This window comes from Anabrus simplex, chromosome 5 (genome assembly GCF_040414725.1).
Source record: "Anabrus simplex isolate iqAnaSimp1 chromosome 5, ASM4041472v1, whole genome shotgun sequence".
NCBI lineage: Eukaryota > Metazoa > Arthropoda > Insecta > Orthoptera > Tettigoniidae > Anabrus > Anabrus simplex.
Genome location: NC_090269.1, coordinates 19,809,229 through 19,829,698, shown reverse-complemented (window position 1 = coordinate 19,829,698; position 20,470 = coordinate 19,809,229). Strand labels below are relative to the sequence as shown.

Below are 20,470 nucleotides of genomic sequence, written 5' to 3'. Positions count from 1 at the left end.
TGCTATGTTCATGGTTGATTTTAGTTGAAGGGCTTGAGCCTGGGACGAGTGAGTCATTGATTACCGATTCATTCTCATTGTAGGATGCTAATTAGTTTATTATGTCACCTATTCAATATATTAGAAATTTTAAACATTTAGAAATTTATCATTATTTCCATATGAGACATGTTTCTCCCTTCTTTGAGGGCATCATCAGTCATTGTACTACCTCAAGGCATAAATCAGGTACCTGATTTGTAGTTAAATTGTAAATACTAAGATATAATATTGACATATTATAGTGGGAAAGTCAAGAGAAAAACAATGTTCAATGATGATATACACTGACTGACGGAGCAAATGCAACACCAAGAAGGAGTGGTCAGAACTTTATGCCAATTGCAGGGTAGACTGATGTCACTGAGATATGCTCATGATGTGAAATGCGCCGCTGTGCTGCGCACGTAGCGAACGATAAATGGGACACGGTGTTGGCGAATGGCCCACTTCGTACCGTGATTTCTCAGCCGACAGTCATTGTAGAACGTGTTGTCGTGTGCCACAGGACACGTGTATAGCTAAGAATGCCAGGCCGCCGTCAACGGAGGCATTTCCAGCAGACAGACGACTTTACGAGGGGTATGGTGATCGGGCTGAGAAGGGCAGGTTGGTCGCTTCGTCAAATCGCAGCCGATACCCATAGGGATGTGTCCACGGTGCAGCGCCTGTGGCGAAGATGGTTGGTGCAGGGACATGTGGCACGTGCGAGGGGTCCAGGCGCAGGCCGAGTGACGTCAGCACACGAGGATCGGCGCATCCGCCGCCAAGCGGTGGCAGCCCCGCATGCCACGTCAACCGCCATTCTTCAGCATGTGCAAGACACCCTGGCTGTTCCAATATCGACCAGAACAATGTCCCGTCGATTGGTTGAAGGAGGCCTGCACTTCCGGCGTCCGCTCAGAAGACTACCATTGACTCCACAGCATAGGCGTGCACGCCTGGCATGGTGCTGGGCTAGAGCGACTTGGATGAGGGAATGGCGGAACGTCGTGTTCTCCGATGAGTCACGCTTCTGTTCTGTCAGTGATAGTCACCACAGACGAGTGTGGCGTCGGCGTGGAGAATAGGTCAAATCCGGCAGTAACTGTGGAGCGCCCTACCGCTAGACAACGCGGCATCATAGTTTGGGGCGCTATTGCGTATGATTCCACGTCACCTCTAGTGCGTATTCAAGGCACGTTAAATGCCCACCGCTACGTGCAGCATGTGCTGCGGCCGGTGGCACTCCCGTACCTTCAGGGGCTGCCCAATGCTCTGTTTCAGCAGGATAATGCCCGCCCACACACTGCTCGCATCTCCCAACAGGCTCTACGAGGTGTACAGATGCTTCCGTGGCCAGCGTACTCTCCGGATCTCTCACCATTCGAACACGTGTGGGATCTCATTGGACGCCGTTTGCAAACTCTGCCCCAGCCTCGTACGGACGACCAACTGTGGCAAATGGTTGACAGAGAATGGAGAACCATCCCTCAGGACACCCTCCGCACTCTTATTGACTCTGTACCTCGACGTGTTTCTGCGTGCATCGCCGCTCGCGGTGGTCCTACATCCTACTGAGTCGATGCCGTGCGCATTGTGTAACCTGCATATCGGTTTGAAATAAACATCAATTATTCGTCCGTGCCGTCTCTGTTTTTTCCCCAACTTTCATCCCTTTCGAACCACTCCTTCTTGGTGTTGCATTTGCTCTGTCAGTCAGTGTAGATAACCATATATCAGCCGTTGGCTGTAACTTATCAGTTGTGAAGGATAACAGCGTCAAAATGTTAGGGTATGTCCTACAAACGATGACTTAACACATTAACATGGGGCAGTTTAAGGGAAAGATAAGTGACTTGCACTAATAGGTAAGACCACAGGATATGTGACAGTGTCCATCAGCAGTGATCCACATTATCAGAGATGTTGGTAACTGTTACTAAAATTTCATTAAGAAACAGTATTCATTGAGAAAACAATGTTCATTAATATATAGAGTTAAAAGGGGTTATATTAACTTATTTATAGACACAGTAGTCAGCACCAATGCATAAAACCACAGGGTATTTTAGCAGTGCCCAGCAGTGGTGGTCCAAAGAATCGCTGATGCTACTCTAATAGAAAATCTTATGAAATTATAAAGTTTATATATATATATTTACATGGAAGCAGTTTGGATCACAGTTTGACAGGACAACTACACAGTAATATTTACGTTTTTCTATTGAACAGTTGGTAAATTACAAGCTTATAATACATATTTACAAGGGAGCAGTATGGGGAGAAGGATACAAAATGTCTGGCACCATTGTGCATCACAATATTTCTGCCGTTGGTTGATGGTTGGTTGTTAATACTGCAATCATCAACCCTTAACATGGCCCGAAATGTCCCAGATTTTATAGCAGAGAGGAAGATTCCAGATTCCTCCGGGCCAAAGCCCTGACAAACCCCCAATTTCCATTGAACAATCAATTAAATTTCAACATTTTCTCATTGGTGAATTAAATAAAATGTACAAAACTCCCTATTGGCTACAATATTAAGTTGGAGGGGAGAGATAGAAGAGTTGATAACTTACGAACACCAAAAACAATTCACAAACAATTCAGTTTTACCAACTAATGACTACAAAATTTATCTTGAAATTTAATTGTCCGTCCTCTCATCAGAGGGATTACCTAGGTTGACAGTAGAGACCTCTGTCGAAAAATGTTCGAACTTCTTCTATCACCTAGTTTAAAATGGAAGTTCCAGATGGCCTTCTAAAAGGCGCTTAATGTAAATGCACGGAGTGGGTGTACCTCTGGTACAATTATTATTGTACAAAGTATGAGTAGTATGAAGGAAGGATAAAAGGAGGTGCAATAAATTTTATGACGTAAAATGTTTGCAGATCACTGGTTTAGACACTGGTTATATGGCACAAACAAGATTTCTTCACTGTACCTGAATAGAGTACAGGTGCTCTCACTGCATTATGGAGATAATGAAACACCCTAACATCCAAAAAGTCATAACAAGTTATTTAAAGTTTAAAATGACATGATGAATTCCAAAGTTGGTGAGATCATTGTACCATGGACCATTGTATTTCATTTTATTCTTTTTATTTTAGATAGTAACAGACAAGTATGGAGGTTGCCTTTACAGATTCATTTTTCATTTTTTCTGTTTTATAATTCTGTTTCCAGGACTATTTCTCAACTCAATCCTGCATCATGGAACACCTTCAACAAGTTTAAATTTACATTTCCCTTTAAACTAAAAAAAGTTAGCTGAAATGCTAGTTATACCAATTCTTGATTACTAAAATATAGTTTATAATGATGTCACTGATGAATTACTACAGAAGTTACAATACTCGCAAAATGCATTTGTGAGGTTCACCTGTAACCTTAAATACACAGATCATGTGACACTGTACTACACCAAACTCAGCTGGCTTCATCTACAAGACAGACGTAATCTTCATTGCCAAACCTTACTTCACAATGTACAATTTGCAAGCTTCTCTGTTAGAAATGTTTATTTCTCGAGGAGCCATAACTACTTCAACAGCTTTCTTTAAGACATGCAGTTCAACCAGAACATTTTTGCATGTCTGACTTACTTCTCAGCAAGATCTAAATAACAAACAATTAAAGAAACGATAGCATTATGTACTGTGTTTCAATAGAACGCATGTTTCAACAAATATGTCCACCTAAGTTAGACCTCATAATAAATCACTGAGTGTATGTGTCGTCTTCATCCTCATCATGCCTACGGGCATCAAATCAGAAGACCTGCATCTGGCAAGCCGAACTTGTCCTCTAACACTCCCAGCACTTAAAGCCATATGCCATTTCATTTCATTTCATTTCACTGGTCAGCATGTGCATTTATTCAGCAGGTGATATTCATATCAGGTGTTGACAGTAACAAACACAATATTTATTTCTGTGTTACTTAGAATGCAAAAATGAGCAAGATATTTACTTTTCATGCTAAAAATTCTGTTTCCCCTACAGCATTCATGTTTGTTAACCCATATATCCACCCAACTGCCACATTCACTGACAATGATAGGAAACTGTCAACTTTCTAATGTGCGGCGTTGGTGTTAGAGACTGGAGTCAAAATGCCTTCAGCAGGACTGTTCTAAAATGCTACAAACAAAGTCTTAAATTGCCTTATCTGCAACAAATAAGGTATTGTAATAAGAAGAGGAAGAAAAGAAAAAGATGAGCCCATATTTGATCGAGTAAGCCCTCATCAAATATTCCTTTTCTGTCTTTCTCCACCACTTTTCTTAAAGAAGAAGAAGAAAATAAGAAGAAGGAAAAACTATTAGATCATATTTATTTCAGTAAGTGCTCAGCCATTATTCTTTTCCTTTCCCCTCGCTTTTCTTAAAAGAGAAGAAGGAAAAAGGAAAGGAAGAATGAGAGGAAGAAAAGAAGAAGCCATATTTGATCGAGTAAGCCATCAGCAACTGTTCTTTTTTCTTTCTCCACTGCTTTTCTTAAAGAAGAAGGAAAGAAGAGGAAGAAGAAGAGGAAGAAAATAAGAACGCACGAAGAAAAAGAATGAGTCCTATTTGATCAAATAAGCCTTCAGCAACTGTTATTTGTCTTTCTTTCTCCACTGCTTTTCCTAATGCAGAAGGAGAACAAAGAAGAGAAAGAAGAGGGTGGGAAAAGAAGAAAAAGAAGAAGCCATATTTGATCGAGTAAACCCTTAGCCATTGTTGTTTTTCTTCCTTTCTCCACCACTTTTCCAATATTCTAATGGGGTTACAGATGTGGACCAGTGCGTTTATGGATATTTACCCCGCAAGACAGAGAAGGTACCAATCTGCTTATGGGTACATATGGGATAAAACAAATCAGAACTACTGTCATACTGGCATTTTTTACAGTTTGGTTGAGTTTGAGCTCACTAGATAGCAACACAAATAAGAACAAAAAATTGTTCCATGGTACATTATGTTCAAGGTACACCAGTCTGCCCTAAGTACATCATCTGTTCTTCAAGGAACAACTGCATTCTTATTCATTTCAGAACAGCTCCTGCTACTCATTAGTTTTAATGTATTTTCTTTCTGAGTAGAAGGAGAGTTAGCTTTTTCTCACTAAATGAATTTATCTTATTATATTCAGAGTTCAAGTGATATGTTTTAGATTTATCATGTATTCTTTATTAGTCCCCAGTATGTCACCAGAGGATGTACGGTGTGCTGGACTCTCTCCTGTCTCAATACAAGTAAGCTGGCAGCCTCCTCCCACATCACATTGTAATGGGATATTACAAGGATATAAATTGCACTATGAACCCATCATAGATGACCATTGGCAAGGTTAGTATTCTAATTCATTACTTATAAAACACAATAGGATATTTAAGAAATTGTATTCATTTTAATTACCTATGAATAACCTGAAGCAAATAGCCAACTATAAAGAGTTAATTATACTGTATTCAATTCATTATGTAATTTTATGAAACTAGAATTTATTTTCCTATATGTGAAATCCTGTCCAACGTTGGTGTTAAATAATTTATTTAGATATGGGGTCAACTTCTTTACCAAGGAGAGTGGCCACGCACATTAACATGCTACAGCTAAGGGGCAAAGCTCTGCATTTGGAAGATGTGTGGGTTTGAACCCCACCGGCGACTGTCCTGAGATTGTTTTTCTGTGGTTTCCCATCTTCACTTCCAGGAAAATGCCAGGACAACCCCTATTCATAAGCCATGGCCGATTCCTTCCACCTCCATACCCTATTTCATTCACTGTCATTAATTTCATCTTCATTAGCTCCTCAACAATGAGGTTGGCATCGGTAAGGGTATCCAATCTTAAGGGCATCTCACATCATCGCCAATCCCATATCAAGGGTAAACATAAATAGATGCAGTCAACTTATGTACGCATAACCAATTTTTCTATAAGAGGAACACTTGTTAATAATGCAGTTTCTAGTAATGCAACTGCACAGGTATTAAAATTGAAGTAGTGACAAAATTCTTAGAGACAAGAAGTGGTCTGATACTGCTAGCTAGAATGTAAATACATGGGTATAAACGTTAACCAAAAATCAGTAGTAAAAGAGAAAGAACCATATGAACAGGAGAAAGCAGAAATATTTAGTCAGCTGTATATAAAGATAGTTGGATATAAGGATAATGTCTAGGTAGGATAAGTGACTTATACCAGTGAAGTATTGAAATTTACTTATGTTAACAAGGATATTTTCAAAAAGATACACATTTTGAAAACAAGAAAAGCAGCTGGAATTGATAAGATTTCTGGGCATATACAAAACGCAATGGTTTAGGATATACACTAATACCATATCTGAAGTCATTGTTTGATTACTGTTTACATGAAGGAGCTAGCCTATCTATGATAGCCACTGGTGGAGCTGCTGAGGTACTGAGTACTCCAGGCTGGGTACTCATACATACATACATACATACATACATACATACATGTACACTGACTTAGCAAATGTCATAGGATAGTCACCTAATAGCGTGGGGCCTCTTCTGGCCCTACAAACTGCAGTGAGACGCCATGGAAGTGAGTCGACAAGTCCCTGGTAGTCCTCTGGACGCAGCTGACACCAAATCGTTTGCAGAGCGGCCACCAATGCTGGTCTGTTTATGGGTGCAGGATCCATAGCATGGAGTCTGCGTTCCAGAACATCCCAGATATGCTCGATAGGGTTCATATTGGGGCTCCTGAGTGGCCATGGCAGTCGTTGGACCTCTGCTGCATGTTCCTGGACCATTTCCGGGCGACGTGGGAGTGATGTGGTAGCACGTTATCATCTTGAAACACCGCAGAACTGTCTGGGCGCTGCAAGGCCAAACATGGGTCGAGATGGTCTCCGAGCAGCTCAACATACCGTGTGCCATTCAAAGTCTCTTCCAGAACAACTAGGGGGCCCATTCCATACCAGGAAAATACACCCCAGACCATAACAGAGACACCAGCACCCTGGACCACACCTTCGAGGCAGGCGGGATCCATCACTTCATGTGGTCTACGCCATACACGGTGCCTCCTATCGGCATGGTGCAGTTGAAATCGTGATTCGTCCAACCATATCACATTACGCCATTGTTCCAGTGTCCATCCCAGGTGACTGGCGACAAATGTGCGTCGTTGTGCATGATGACGTGTTAACAGTGGCACCCATGTGCGGCGCCGGCTCCCATGCCCCATAGAACCCATGTTCCTACGGATTGTCCACTTGGAGACGTGTCTAGCAATGCCTGTGTTGAATTGAGCCATGATTTGTTGCACGGTTGCCCGTCTGTCACTATTGACAATCCGTCTCAGATATTGCCGGTTACAGTCATCGAGGGTGGCTGGACGGCCGGTTGTTCGTCTGTTGTGGACGGTGACACCCACATTCAACCATTCACGATACACCCTAGACACAGTTGATCATGTGAAACTGAATTCCCGCATCACTTCCGAAATTGCACTTCCCATCCGTCGGGCACCGACCACCATACCCATTCGAACGGTGTCAGCTCACGACGACGTTCCGTGTTACACTTGTCACATGCACAGCCACTGCACACAAGGTCTCCTATACAACTGCCGCTGGCACAGAGGGGCGTGTGGTGTGCAGACAACACACCTGCGCTTCAGTGCTCCGCTATCCCATGACATTTGCTCAGTCAGTGTACTTATTTATAACCTTAACTGTCCAATTTTACAGGTATGATATAGTATTCTAACAAGGGTGTAAGCACAACTTGCGATCACAATTGCAGGTGATGTGTGGTTTGTATGAATATGTTTGAGGTGCTGATTACAACACTGTATAAATTAAGTGCCATCGCCAAGTACACTATAAGTTATGAAGATTCGCTATTCCGCTCAAAGTAGACCATATCTAACATGATATCGTGGCTTTAGTTACTTTAGACACCGTAAACGTTTTCTCTAGCTACTTGAGTTATTTTACGTGTATGCTATGGTCCACACACGCCGCACCATGTCCAAGGTCACCCGACACAGCTGCCAATGCAAGATCTAGGGGGAACCAGATAGACATTCCACATAAGAGCAAGGAAGCTAGTATAATAGGGACCTCCGTCTGTGTTGTATCTGCTTCGACCATTCATGAAGTTCCTTCTGTTTGTGGTGTTTCCAATTTCATAGTGAGTCACTGTCACCATAATCGTGTGATAATGAATCCTGCCAATATGGTGAGTATAACTGTTCGCCATTACAAACACAAACGAAGATCCCGAGAAATTACAGTCGGTGAGAGAAATGCAGCTGCATTCATAATCAATGTGATAGACAAAACAGTGGCAAACAATGGTAATAGTATACATCAAGAAAATACAATAGACTATATTGAAGAATATGAATATGCAGAGGAAGACTTGTCTGATTGTAAAAACATTATGGACGATCCAGAACCTGACTGTGAGGAAGAGTCGTTAATAAAAAGTGATGGAAGCCAGTCATCTGCGTATCTGCCAAGCCCACCGGAGAGGAAGAGGTGGGATGCTGTATCTTTTGAAAAGGCAAAGGAGATAATTTCATTCCAAGATTCTGGGAAAACCAAATGATTAAGCTTCAATACAGTACTGAAACAATACCGTATGGTGCAAGATGTACATCATCTATGATATTTACATCACATAGTAGAATAAGGGGAGCTAGGCCAGTGCTCAAAACTTCCCCTGCTTGACGATTATGTAGCAGAAAAATTCAGGGTGGCGAGAACTGTTCTAGGCGCTAATGTTCACGATAAGGATATTCGTGCTTGGGGTTTAGAAAAGGCTCAAGAAATAGGACTGACTCAATTCACTGGATCTCTCCATGAATGGGTTGCACAATTTAAACAGAGACACCATCTTGGTTCACGGGCAATAACAAAATGTGTGACCACTAAAGCCTGGAATACAGATGGTGACGTGAAGGAACAATGTGACGAGTTTCACAAAGAGGTATACAGATTTATAATACTGATCAAAGTGGTATGCAAAAAGAACTTCACTCATCGCAAACTCTACATAACAAGGGAGAGAAGTCAGTAAGAAGTTTGGTGCAGAGTGATCACGCAACAACTCATTCTTACACCAACCCATTACTTCGGCAAGTTGATACGTGTTTCCAATGTTGCTGGTTATTTACCAGGAACCTAATGGTCAGTTTGGAGTGCGAGTAACGGAACACATGCTGAAACCACAAAATATGTTTCAAGTCACTTCATAGTCCAGCCTAATCATGAAACAAATCATGACACAATTCTTTCAAGATGTCTACTTCCCATATGCAGCACAGGAGTCTCTTCTTCTGGTTGATTCCCTCGGGACATATTGTGACAGAACGCATATCAATGCTATCCAACCTCAAAATATGGTGTATACAGTCAAGACCATCCCTCCTGAGTGCACACCTTACATTCAGCCACTTGATGTGCTATTCTTCCGACAGTTCAAGGCGGTGCTGAAGCAGATTGAAGATCACATTATTCTTAACGACTATCAGTTCACACCATCGGCGAGGCATTCCATTTCGTTGTTGATATGCATTCTACACAATCAGTTCTATTCTCCAGTCTTCACTGACATTGTTCGGTTCTCCTGGACTGTAGCTGGATATGATAACTTCAGACCAGAGAGGTTTCAATCACCACCCGAATGTATTTTTGATGTTCAAAAGCTGTGAAACTCAGAAGACTGCTTATTGCAAGCATTCATGAAGTGTTCCTACTGTGATAAGCAACTCTGTTTTTGGCACTTTATACTCTGTGGACATGCTCATTCCCGTAATCTTTTGCCAAGAGCTACCGAAAACCCATATTTTGAACTCGGTGCCTGAACATGCGCATGATTGTAAAGTGCAGTGTAATTGTCGATGGCAAATATTGTGCGCATATTTGTAATATACATGTAAAACACTTAAATACAAACCAGAAAGTTTTTGCAATTGTGATCGCAAGTTGTACTAACTTCCTTGAAAGTGACATTTTGTGTTTCAACAGACTGAAATGTTCATACATTCTCCTCTACTCAATATTTATTAAGGTCAGCTGAGTAGTAAAGTAAAGCTTATAAGGCACTTGCTTCCCAAGCTGAAGACACTGTTAACAAATCCTAATGCAGTCAAGACATTTAAGCAGGGGCGATTTCTCCAGTGTCAGATTTAAAATTTCATCACAAGGGAAAAAGATCAGAGAATATATTCGTTAAGTGAGTGTCAGTTCAAGAAGAAACTGAGTAAGATGTTTTGCTGGCCTTGTCTCCTGTTTTACAGTGATAACGGGATATGATGACAAAATGATTTTAGCATTTTAAACACTTTGAGTACTTGCTTTCAATGCTAAAAAAAATGGTGTATAGCTTTTAGTGCTGGGATGTGTCCAAGGACTTAGGCTCACCAGGTACAGGACTTTTGATTTGTCGCTCATAGGCGACCTGCGTGTCGTGATGAGGATGAGATGATGATGAAGACGACACATACACTCAGTCCTCTTGCCATGGGAATTAACCAATTATGTTTAAAATTCCCAACCCTGATGAGAATCAAACCTGGGACCCCTGTGACCAAAGGCCAGCATGCTAACCATTTAGCCATGGAGCTGGACCTTTCAATGCTAAGGTTCATAAATACATATTGCAGGTCAACTCCAGAGGGAGAAAAAAAGACTCATAGAATATAATATGTAAATTTATAAAGTATCAACTTTTACATGGTTTGTGATCATTATAACGTTTTACAGAATTTAGTCACACCTCTCATCCTCTACCCAGCACATCAAAGGTTTTCGGCAATGAAAGGATTGTGAAAGGGTTAGGCCTAGAATTGGAAAGGTAGCAGCCATGGCCTTAATTAAGGTATAGCCCCAGCATTTGTCTGGTATAAAAATGGGAAAATTACAGAATACCATCTTCAGGGCTACCAACGGTGGAATTCGAACCTACCATGTACCAAATGAAAGCTAATAGCCATGCACTATTAACCATTAAGCCAACTCACTTGGTCCCCTCATTTTCTCAATGATAAAATGATCATACCTGACTTGCAAGACCTGCATTCACCCCTACATTTAAGAGTGTTAAGGTGTGAGAGACTAATTTCATTAGATATATTGACATATGAAACAACCCCTTTCCAACACAAAAAACAACCAAACTTGAATTCCTGTGTAGTAGGCGAAGGGATATTAAATGAATAAACCAAACAAAACCCCATGGCACTACAGCCCTTGAAGGCCCTTGGCCTACCAAGCGACCGGTGCTCAGCCCGAAGACCTGCAAGTTACGAGGTGTCGCGTGGTCAGCATGATGAATCCTCTTGGCTGTTATTCTTGGCTTTCTAGACTGGGGCTGCTATCTCACTGTCAAATAGCTCCTCAATTCTAATCACGTAGGCTAAGTGGACCTTGAACCAGCCCTCAGGTCCAGGTAAAAATACCTGACCTGGCCAGGAATCAAACCCGGGGCCTCCGGGTAAGAGCCAGGCACGCTACCCCTATACCAGGGGATTAAATGCATAGTATTATTATATTTTTATTCAAAGTAAGTTCATTTTAAATGGCACAAAATTAGTTCTTAATTATACAAAACACACAGTATCAGGAATGAGTTAGTTAACACGTTGGCTGCCAGAGCAGTACATTGTACTGCTGAGTGAATTTCTCGTAAGGCCATGTGGGTACAAAGTATCACTGACAGGTGCTGTTATATGACTTTCCCTGTTGGGCCAGTAGACCACTTCGCTATGCTACTATACTGCTATTGTCTCATAGCAAATCCTTGCATGCTTGGTTTCTAAATTATAGTTTTTATTTTTTATATATTTCAAATTCAATTTGGTAAAGCATGTTTTGTCTTACAAAACATAATAGATCAGCTTGAAATGGACATTACTTACCAGAATTCTCAGACTGAAAGACTAGCATCATTATCCTCAGAGTTTGTAAAGAAAAGGCTCCATCATTGATTAATAAACTCTCTGATAACTGTTATTAAAACATAAAAATACAAGTATATTTCAAGTGTTTCACACACACCCTACTGTCGAACTACTAAAGAAATCGTGGCAAAGTCTGTTGGTTACAGTGGGTGCTATCAAGAAACGCAAACTTCTAGTACTGCTAGATTATATAGCTCTGGCCAACTAGCTAAAGCTGTATGTGAACTTTTCTGTGGAGCCACAGCAGTACCTCAGGGTGCTAGGAATGTATATTGTATTAAGTACGTATATTGAACACCTAAGTGAAATATAACTTGAAATATTGTTTTACTTCTGATTTACTATATGCATGGTAGAAAGAAAGCTGTGGCCACTGTGACATTTCTTGCTATGTGTCCTGGCAGCCAACATGTTAAAAATGCTTTATTTATGATTTAAGCTCAACTGTCATGTATTCCCATATTTTCCATATTTTTCACAGGACCAGATGAGGTGGATGTTAAGAAGACCACTGCTCTTACTGCTGTGCTCTCAGGTCTACGAAGGTTTACCAACTACAGTGTTCAAGTGTTAGCCTTCACAAGGGTAGGAGATGGCATCATTTCGAGATCAATAATGTGCAGCACTGAAGAAGATGGTACATTTCTCTCATAATATGACTGAAAACTTACAGATAACTAAAAATGAATAGTCACATTGGTAAAGTAATAATAGAAAGGTTGACTTACGTATCCAAAGATTTAATATCATATATAGGACAACACAAAAATCTGTTTCTTATTATTAAAAGTATGTGTCTATTGCCTCTTTGCATAATTAAGTTGTTCTTCCTTCCTAATTAGTTTACTTTAGTTTGACTTGCTACAAAGTTAGTGAATAGAATTGTCTAAAGATCAAAAATGAAGTGAGAAGATTCAACTCACTTCATACCTGACCCCATAGAGAAACAGGTCAAGGGTTGGACATTACATACTATAAACTTCATAATGTTTCTGTATTGTCAATGTAAAGCTTACTAAAAAGTTCACAGAAGCCCCACTTTAAGACACAAATATCAACTTAACTAAAATCAACTAGTACATGTTTTGCCTTGTATCATGAACATCAGCAGCTATAGCTTAAATACCATTTAAAACTAAAATATAAAGGTATCACTTAACAAGAAATTGGTAAAATTACAAAATATTAAAATATCAAGTCCTTGTTGTTTAAAAGTCTTTCAATGACTGTAAAATAAGGCACAAACTTGGGCTCTTCTTAAAATAGATCATGTTGATTTGGACGTTATAATACCATTTTTGAGTTTGGAGAAAATCTAGACTTGTGCTGTGTGGGACGTTGTGTGAAATCATGCTCAAGCCAGGTTGTTGTCACACACGCACACACGCACGCACGCACGCACAATAAAAAATGGGGGTGGGGATATGGAGAAAATGGGATGAAAAGCGAGAGAAAAGCTTGCTGGCTTATCGACATCTTGCTGTAGAGTCTGCTGTGCTAAACTGAGTGTGTGGATGGACGGACGGACGGACACCTGGTGGCTCCATTAAACCACATTGGATGATTGTTTCAAAGTTAAAGTCTAAAACATATTCCCCCATTTTTCCACCCTCTAGCTCTTGGGCATCAACTGGAGATCAGGTCTAGGGAAGCACCCAGCCTTAAAATTTAAATAATCATTACTTTTCCCATTCTTATTCCATCCTTGACTGATGAAAGCTACAGCTGAAAACTTTGGACCCATGTCTTTCTTTCATGTGTACTGTATCCATGCATGCTTACACAGCAAGTTGGCTCTCTCCATCTGTTTTCTCTATGTCTATATATTTCACTCATGTTAGCTTTCTTACCTCAGCATTTACCGTTTATAATTATGATCAAAAATATCATGGAAGGAGTACAAGAAACTAATGATGGTACAAGATTGAACACAATACTATTAGCTAACAAATTGTGTTTTGGGAAAAAGAAGAGAAATGAGTCCAAGAACTCCCTGATGCAGTTGGATCTCTCAGGAAAGGTTGGAAAATCAAAAATGAAAAGTAGCATGGAAAATAACAAGACAAACATGATGGCAAGAGGAGAGAGAAAAGTGTACTGAACAATAAATTTGGCAAAATGTCATACAGCAAGGATTCAGGTTTTGTTCTGCAAATCCCTTCTCTATCATTTCAGTTGATATAGGATTGAAAATGAAAACCTGCAACCTGTTTTCCAGTCATTGACGGGTCAGAGATGGTATGAATGAAGCAGATATAGGCTATTACAACGATGGGGTCGCCACTCCCAAAGTGATTTATTAATGACTGATAGATGCTATGAAATGAGAATGGAGAGTGTTGCTGGAATAAAAGATGACAGGGAAAACCGGAGTACCCGGAGGAAAACCTGTCCCGCCTCTGCTTTGTCCAGCACAAATCTTACATGGAGTGACCGGGATTTGAACCACGGTATCCAGCAGTGAGGGGCTGACGCACTGCTGTCTGAGCCACAGAGGCTCTTTGATATAGGATTATGAAAAGATATTGCTCCCTGTGAGGAGCCTCCATAGCTCAGGCAGCAGCCACCAGCCTCTCACCGCTGGGCTCCGTGGTTCAAATCCTGGTCACTCCATGTGAGATTTGTGCTGGACAAGTGGAAACGAGACAGGTTTTTCTCTGGGTACTCCAGTTTTCACAGTCATCTTTCATTTCAGCAACACTCTCTAATTTCATTTCATGTTATCTGTCATTTGTTGAGAAGGAAGCCATACTTTCCTGCATCAACTCAGTTAAATGTAACTTAAAAGCTTTCCGGTCTGCCAAACACACAAGTTTAAAGTTGCATTTTTCATCCATCAGTCATTAATCATTGCCCCAGAGGAGTGCGATATGCTTTGGCAACCAGCACAATTCCTATCCTCGCTGCTAAATGAGGGCTTTGTTCATTTCATATCTGTCCCAGTCGAATGGCAGTGGATTCTTATTTCATTGCTCCTTGTATCTTGCTTAGTAGATTGAGGTAATTTGGAAGCTCTTCTTGTCTGATAATCCCAGATACATTGTGGCAATTTTCCACTGTTCCCAGCACCAGCATCCTATTCATCACCCAAATGACCAATCTGAAAAAATACTAAGCCAACCACCCACAGTCCAATGATACAGATTCTTTCAACTTCTCATAGTTGTACAACTTTGCTTTCAGCGGTACTTGCATTATGAATGCTTACGACTAACATTCTGAACAATGACACTGAAAACACTACACAGCTTTGCTACATCCTGACCCTTCACCTGACCACTGCTCAAGGGCAATTAATGCTCTCAGTGACCCTTCTCAATAAGCAGTCATCTTCAGTCAGTACTATATGATAACTGAGCAAGATATGGTCATGTTAGAAGCTCTGTCATCCTGTTCTTGGATCACTCATTCTGGATACACTGTTGTCTTTGATAGTACTTTGATGGCATATGGATTATAAGTTATCTTTGTTAATATGAAATGCTATCCTGATGGTTTATTTAATTAAATTTTTTGTTCACAGCTCTGTTTGTTAAATATGGTAGGCCTATATTTTATTCCAGCTGCATGACTAAATGGTTAACATGCTGGCCTTTGGTCCAAGGGATCCCAGGTTAAATTTTGAACTGGTTGGGGATTTTAAATCTCATGCTATCGCATGGGTACTAGGTATTTGTGACATTTTTAACATTAGAATTCATCTTAGGTAGGGCCACATCATCACGCATGCTCAGGTCGCCTACAAAGCATCAATGCAAAAGACCTGCACCAGGTGTCTCTGGAGGCCTCATGGGAAAAAAAAAAATGTTTTAGTTACCATCCCTTTTTCATACACAATCAGAACTCATATTTTAGCTATTAAAAGCTTAAAATTTTATCAATAAATCTTAGTTCTAGATTTTCCTTTCATGTGGGTAAACTAAACAACAAAGAGTACAATTTAAAATTAGTGTACAGTTGTACCACTTCATCTTTGCTATTCATTATGCTTCCTATTTCAGCACCTGGTTCACCTGCAGACATCAAGGTGGTCGTGAGCTCTCCTCAGTCTTTGTTGGTATCTTGGTTACCACCTACAGAACCAAATGGAATCATCACCAAATACAATCTTTACACAAGGTAATGTTAAGAATAATTATTGAGCTGATAAACTGTAAATTAGAGGGGAAAAAAGGAAAAGCAGCTTCTTCCTCTTCTTCTTCTTGCCTAAGTGGCAATGCATTTGTTTAAATACTTATTTGCTGTGCTGAGGACTGTAATAATTATGGGACCAAGCAAGATGGCCGTGCGGTTAGGGGCATGCAACTGAAGCTTGTACTTGGGAAATAGTAGATTCGAACCCCCCTGTTGGCAGCTTCGAAGATGGTTTTCCGTGCTTTCCCATTTTCACACCAGGCACACCACTAGCATTCGCACAGCACAGATGGTACTACTACTACTACTACTACTACTACTACTACTACTACTACTACTACTACTACTACCACTACTGATTATTCATTCTAATGTCCAGGAGGGGGTGAACGGTTAATTAAAAAAACGGATAATCCATACTACTAATTTCAATGGACTTTAAAGTACATAAAATACAAACCGTATAACCTTAAAATGCAGTGCATTAAACCCTTTTTAAAACCAAAATGTAGTCAAAGCTGCAACAATACATACTAAATATTCACCTAAATTACCAGCAGACCATAAATAATTAATTTACCTGGTGTCATTTAAGCTGCTTTAAAAGAATCTGTTTTTTCTGCACTCTCCTACAACTTATTTTCTTCTTTATGTTCATTCTGAGCTTTCTAATTACAAGAATGTCTGAAAAATCCGTATTGTCCTCTTGCTCCAAGAATTCCATTAATGTTTCAGCTGACTCCAGTGCGGTCTGAAGTGGTATGCGATTGTTTGTGACGCACTCTTCTTCCCCATCCCCTCCCCACATTTTCACTCATCACTTTGCAGATGACTGCTGAGTTCCCGTTTGCGCTTTTATTTACTATTTCATCATCAGTTAAAATGTGATGCCCAGGCAATACATCGTCAGTATGAAGCCAATCCTCAATGTTACTTTCATCCACTTCTCCAAAATTAATATTATTTTCAATAGTCTTCAGGATATCTTTGATCATCAATCCCTCATTTTCATCTTCACCAGTGAACCCATGAAAATTGTCGGCAAGCTCTTTGACATCAGCATACAATTTTCTCCACAATTGAGTGATGTTCTGAGTGGTTACTAGATCCCATGATTTCTGGGCAATATAAAGCACTTCTTTAAGATTGAGTTTTTTCCAGAACTCAATCATCAACGTTTCTTCTGAAAGTAAGAGCCCTAGCAATTCCCACTTATAATGCGCCTTAAAGGTTGCGATGACGCCTTGGTCCATCGGCTGAATTAATGAAGTTACATTAGGTGGCAAATAGGAAACAAAAATGTTTCCATCCTCTGATTTCATCTCTGTATCAACAGGGTGAAAGGGTGCATTATCAAGAAAAAGGACAGCCTTTAATGGCAAGCCTTTGGACGCCAAGAAAAATCGAACGCGCGGAACAAACATATTATGGAACCAAGTCCTGAAAATATTGCGTGTCATCCATACAGATTCGTTATGACAATAATCTACTGGGAAATATTTCATCACTGTTCCTTTGAAAGAAAGTGGATTTTTTGATTTACCAACAACAGCTAATTTTAATTTATGGATGACACTAGCATTCACACAGCACAGATGGTAACACGCTCTTTACCAGATTTGTGACCAGGAGCTGATTTCTCTTCAGCAGCTCCTAGTGTTTTACCAGGTAAGCACTTCCAATCAAGTCTAGTTTCATCAGCATTGTACACTTGACTTGGAATGAAATTGTATCTCTCAGTTACGCATTTAAACTCATATCTAAAGTTTTCTGCTCCACTGCTGTCACCACTTAGTTTTTCTCAATCAATCAATCAATCAATCAATCAATCAATACTGATCTGCATTTAGGGCAGTCACTAAGGTGGCAGATTCCCTATCTGTTGTTTTCCTACCTTTTTCTAAATGATTTCAAAGAAATTGGAAATTTATTGAACATCTCCCTTGGTAAGTTATTCCAATCCCTAACTACCCTTCCTATAAATGAATATTTGCCCAAGTTTGTCCTCTTGAATTCCAACTTTATCTTCATACTGTGATCTTTCCTACTTTTATAAATGCCACTCAAACTTATTTGTCTACTAATGTCATTCCACGCCATCTCTCCGCTGACTGCTCAGAACATACCACTTATTACATGTTATAAACCTCATTTTAGGTCCCTATTGAAAATTTACAATTTACAATTTACAATTCAACAATTCAACAACAATAAAGGTGTTTTAATTTGTTCCACCTATTCAGTACTTTTATTTTCACTTACAGTGGTTTCATAAATAGACTCTTAGTTAAATGGGACATGTTTCACCCTCAATTAAGGGCATCTTCAGCCTAAAAAAAAACAATCATCAAGAATACAACTAATATTAGAAGTGGAAGCTAAAAGTTTAGCCAGTTATTAAAATTCGGAACATAAAAATATGAAAAATCATACAATATATAAAGATGCTACTGGAAAAATGTCTATGATTAAACTATAATCTTGTCGGAGACTAAAACTTCTTCCATTAAAATTCTAATTAAAAACAGTTCATATAAAATATTAGTGGAAAACCAAAGTAGTAATAATATTATTACCCAGAACCAATTGAGCTGCTTTTCTTTGGATTTTTCCAGTTCTTGAATCAGGTAATCCTGGTGAGGGTCCCATACACTGAACCATACTCTAGTTGGGGTCTTACCAGAGACTTATATGCCCTCTCCTTTACATCCTTACTACAACCCCTAAACACCCTCATAACCATGTGCAGAGATCTGTACCCTTTATTTACAATTCCATTTATGTGATTACCCCAATGAAGATCTTTCCTTATATTAACATATATATACATATTACCCGTGGAGCAGAAAGAGGTTAAAGAAGGTGCCGGCGTGAATGGGTCTAACTACAATATCAAGAATTGATTTAAAAACTTTATCAAAGGTTATATTTCTTTTAGGACTTCAAACTTAACAATTTTTCATAACAATGAATGATCAGATACAATGACAAACTTTAAACAAGACCAAAAAAGTCCTAAATTTAGTGATTTTTACAAATCCTGGGCTTTACGCCCCTTGCTTTACAATTTCTGAGTTCCTAGCTCAAATTTACAAAAGAGCACAAATTTATTCAAGGGCAGAATTCCCCTAATTCATGGAGCACTTGCTCCAAAAATCGAATATCTAGCCTTCCAGAACCACTCTTTACAATTACAAAGCTTGAAAAAGAGCTAACGGGCTCTTAGTTTCTCAAGCCTACTCAAGGCAACATTTCATGAAAATCTGCCAATCTCTAGCCTTACAAGGCACTATTTACAAATAGAAATGTTATTACACAGAGGTATCTGGTACTCAACCTACAGGGCCTTAGTGAAAAGGAACAGGTTAAATAAACAGCCCGAGTACAATTTGAATGGAGGCAAAGACTGAACTCCAAAAAATTAAAACCTATAGGACTATCAGCCGATGAAACAGGGGCTATTCCCAAACTACTGAGGTGACTCGTATAGAAATTACATTAACACATTACAGTAGGAAAAACAGTTAGAGAAAAATGTAGTCGCCCCAAACCAAGATAAAGGAGAGCCCATGAGGGTACATAACTCTCTATCCCCGGTTTACAGTTAAAGATTTTATGAAGTTTTTAAATTAGCCGGAAGAAAGTTACATTTTAGAAAAGTTGTTACATACTAAAGAGTCGGACCTTTCCCTTGGGTTAAACAGCGGAGGTAGCAAGAAAGAATGAAGTTATGTGGCCATTACCTTATAGATGTTCTAGTTGCCGACGAAGGAGAGCGCCCGCCTCCTGCTTAACACACACATGAGATAGATGCCGATCAATTGGCCAAGAAACATGAAAAGCCACAGTTTATAAACGCTCAGGGAAGGTTCGAGATCAATCAAGACTAAACCAGCCACACCCTCTCAATTTAATTGGTCAATTTCAAAGTTACACTCAGAATCGAACAAGAAGCCTGTGATAGGTTGAAAATTAATTACAGAAATTTTTCACTGGCCAGATTCAAAACTGGCAGAACGGAAAAGGAAATATTGCCAACCCAAAACTAAATGAACATCAATCAGTTAAAAAAAAAAACTAGAAATACAAAACTTCTTTAAATTATAAGTACTTTCTCTTTGCAGCAGGGTGCATGATCATAGGTTTTTGGTAGTGTCATCTATGGGAGCATGTCCAAACTTCTTGATGAATGGCAAACACAACAAGGAGAAATTCACTCAGTATAGGAAACTGCACAATAACAAAATTGCATAATATTTCGGTGGTAACATCTTCTGCTTAAAGGTCTAAGTTCCTGTTGTAGTAGTTTCCACTTTAGCTCGATAGCGAAGTTTATTTAGGCGCTAATATTGAATTCACGGCGTAGAGGTGTAC

At 39.7% G+C, this 20,470-nt stretch overlaps 1 protein-coding gene across 1 annotated transcript in view; it reads left to right on the top strand.

The window, feature by feature from the left end:
• Positions 1-20,470, top strand: part of LOC136874332 (cell adhesion molecule Dscam2) — a 1,095,748-nt gene that overhangs the window by 952,857 nt on the left and 122,421 nt on the right. Inside the window, exons 19-21 of the mRNA XM_068227756.1 lie at positions 5,210-5,362; positions 12,444-12,599; positions 15,964-16,081. Coding sequence (XP_068083857.1) covers positions 5,210-5,362; positions 12,444-12,599; positions 15,964-16,081 — 427 coding nt within the window. The remainder of the gene's footprint in view (positions 1-5,209; positions 5,363-12,443; positions 12,600-15,963; positions 16,082-20,470) is intronic.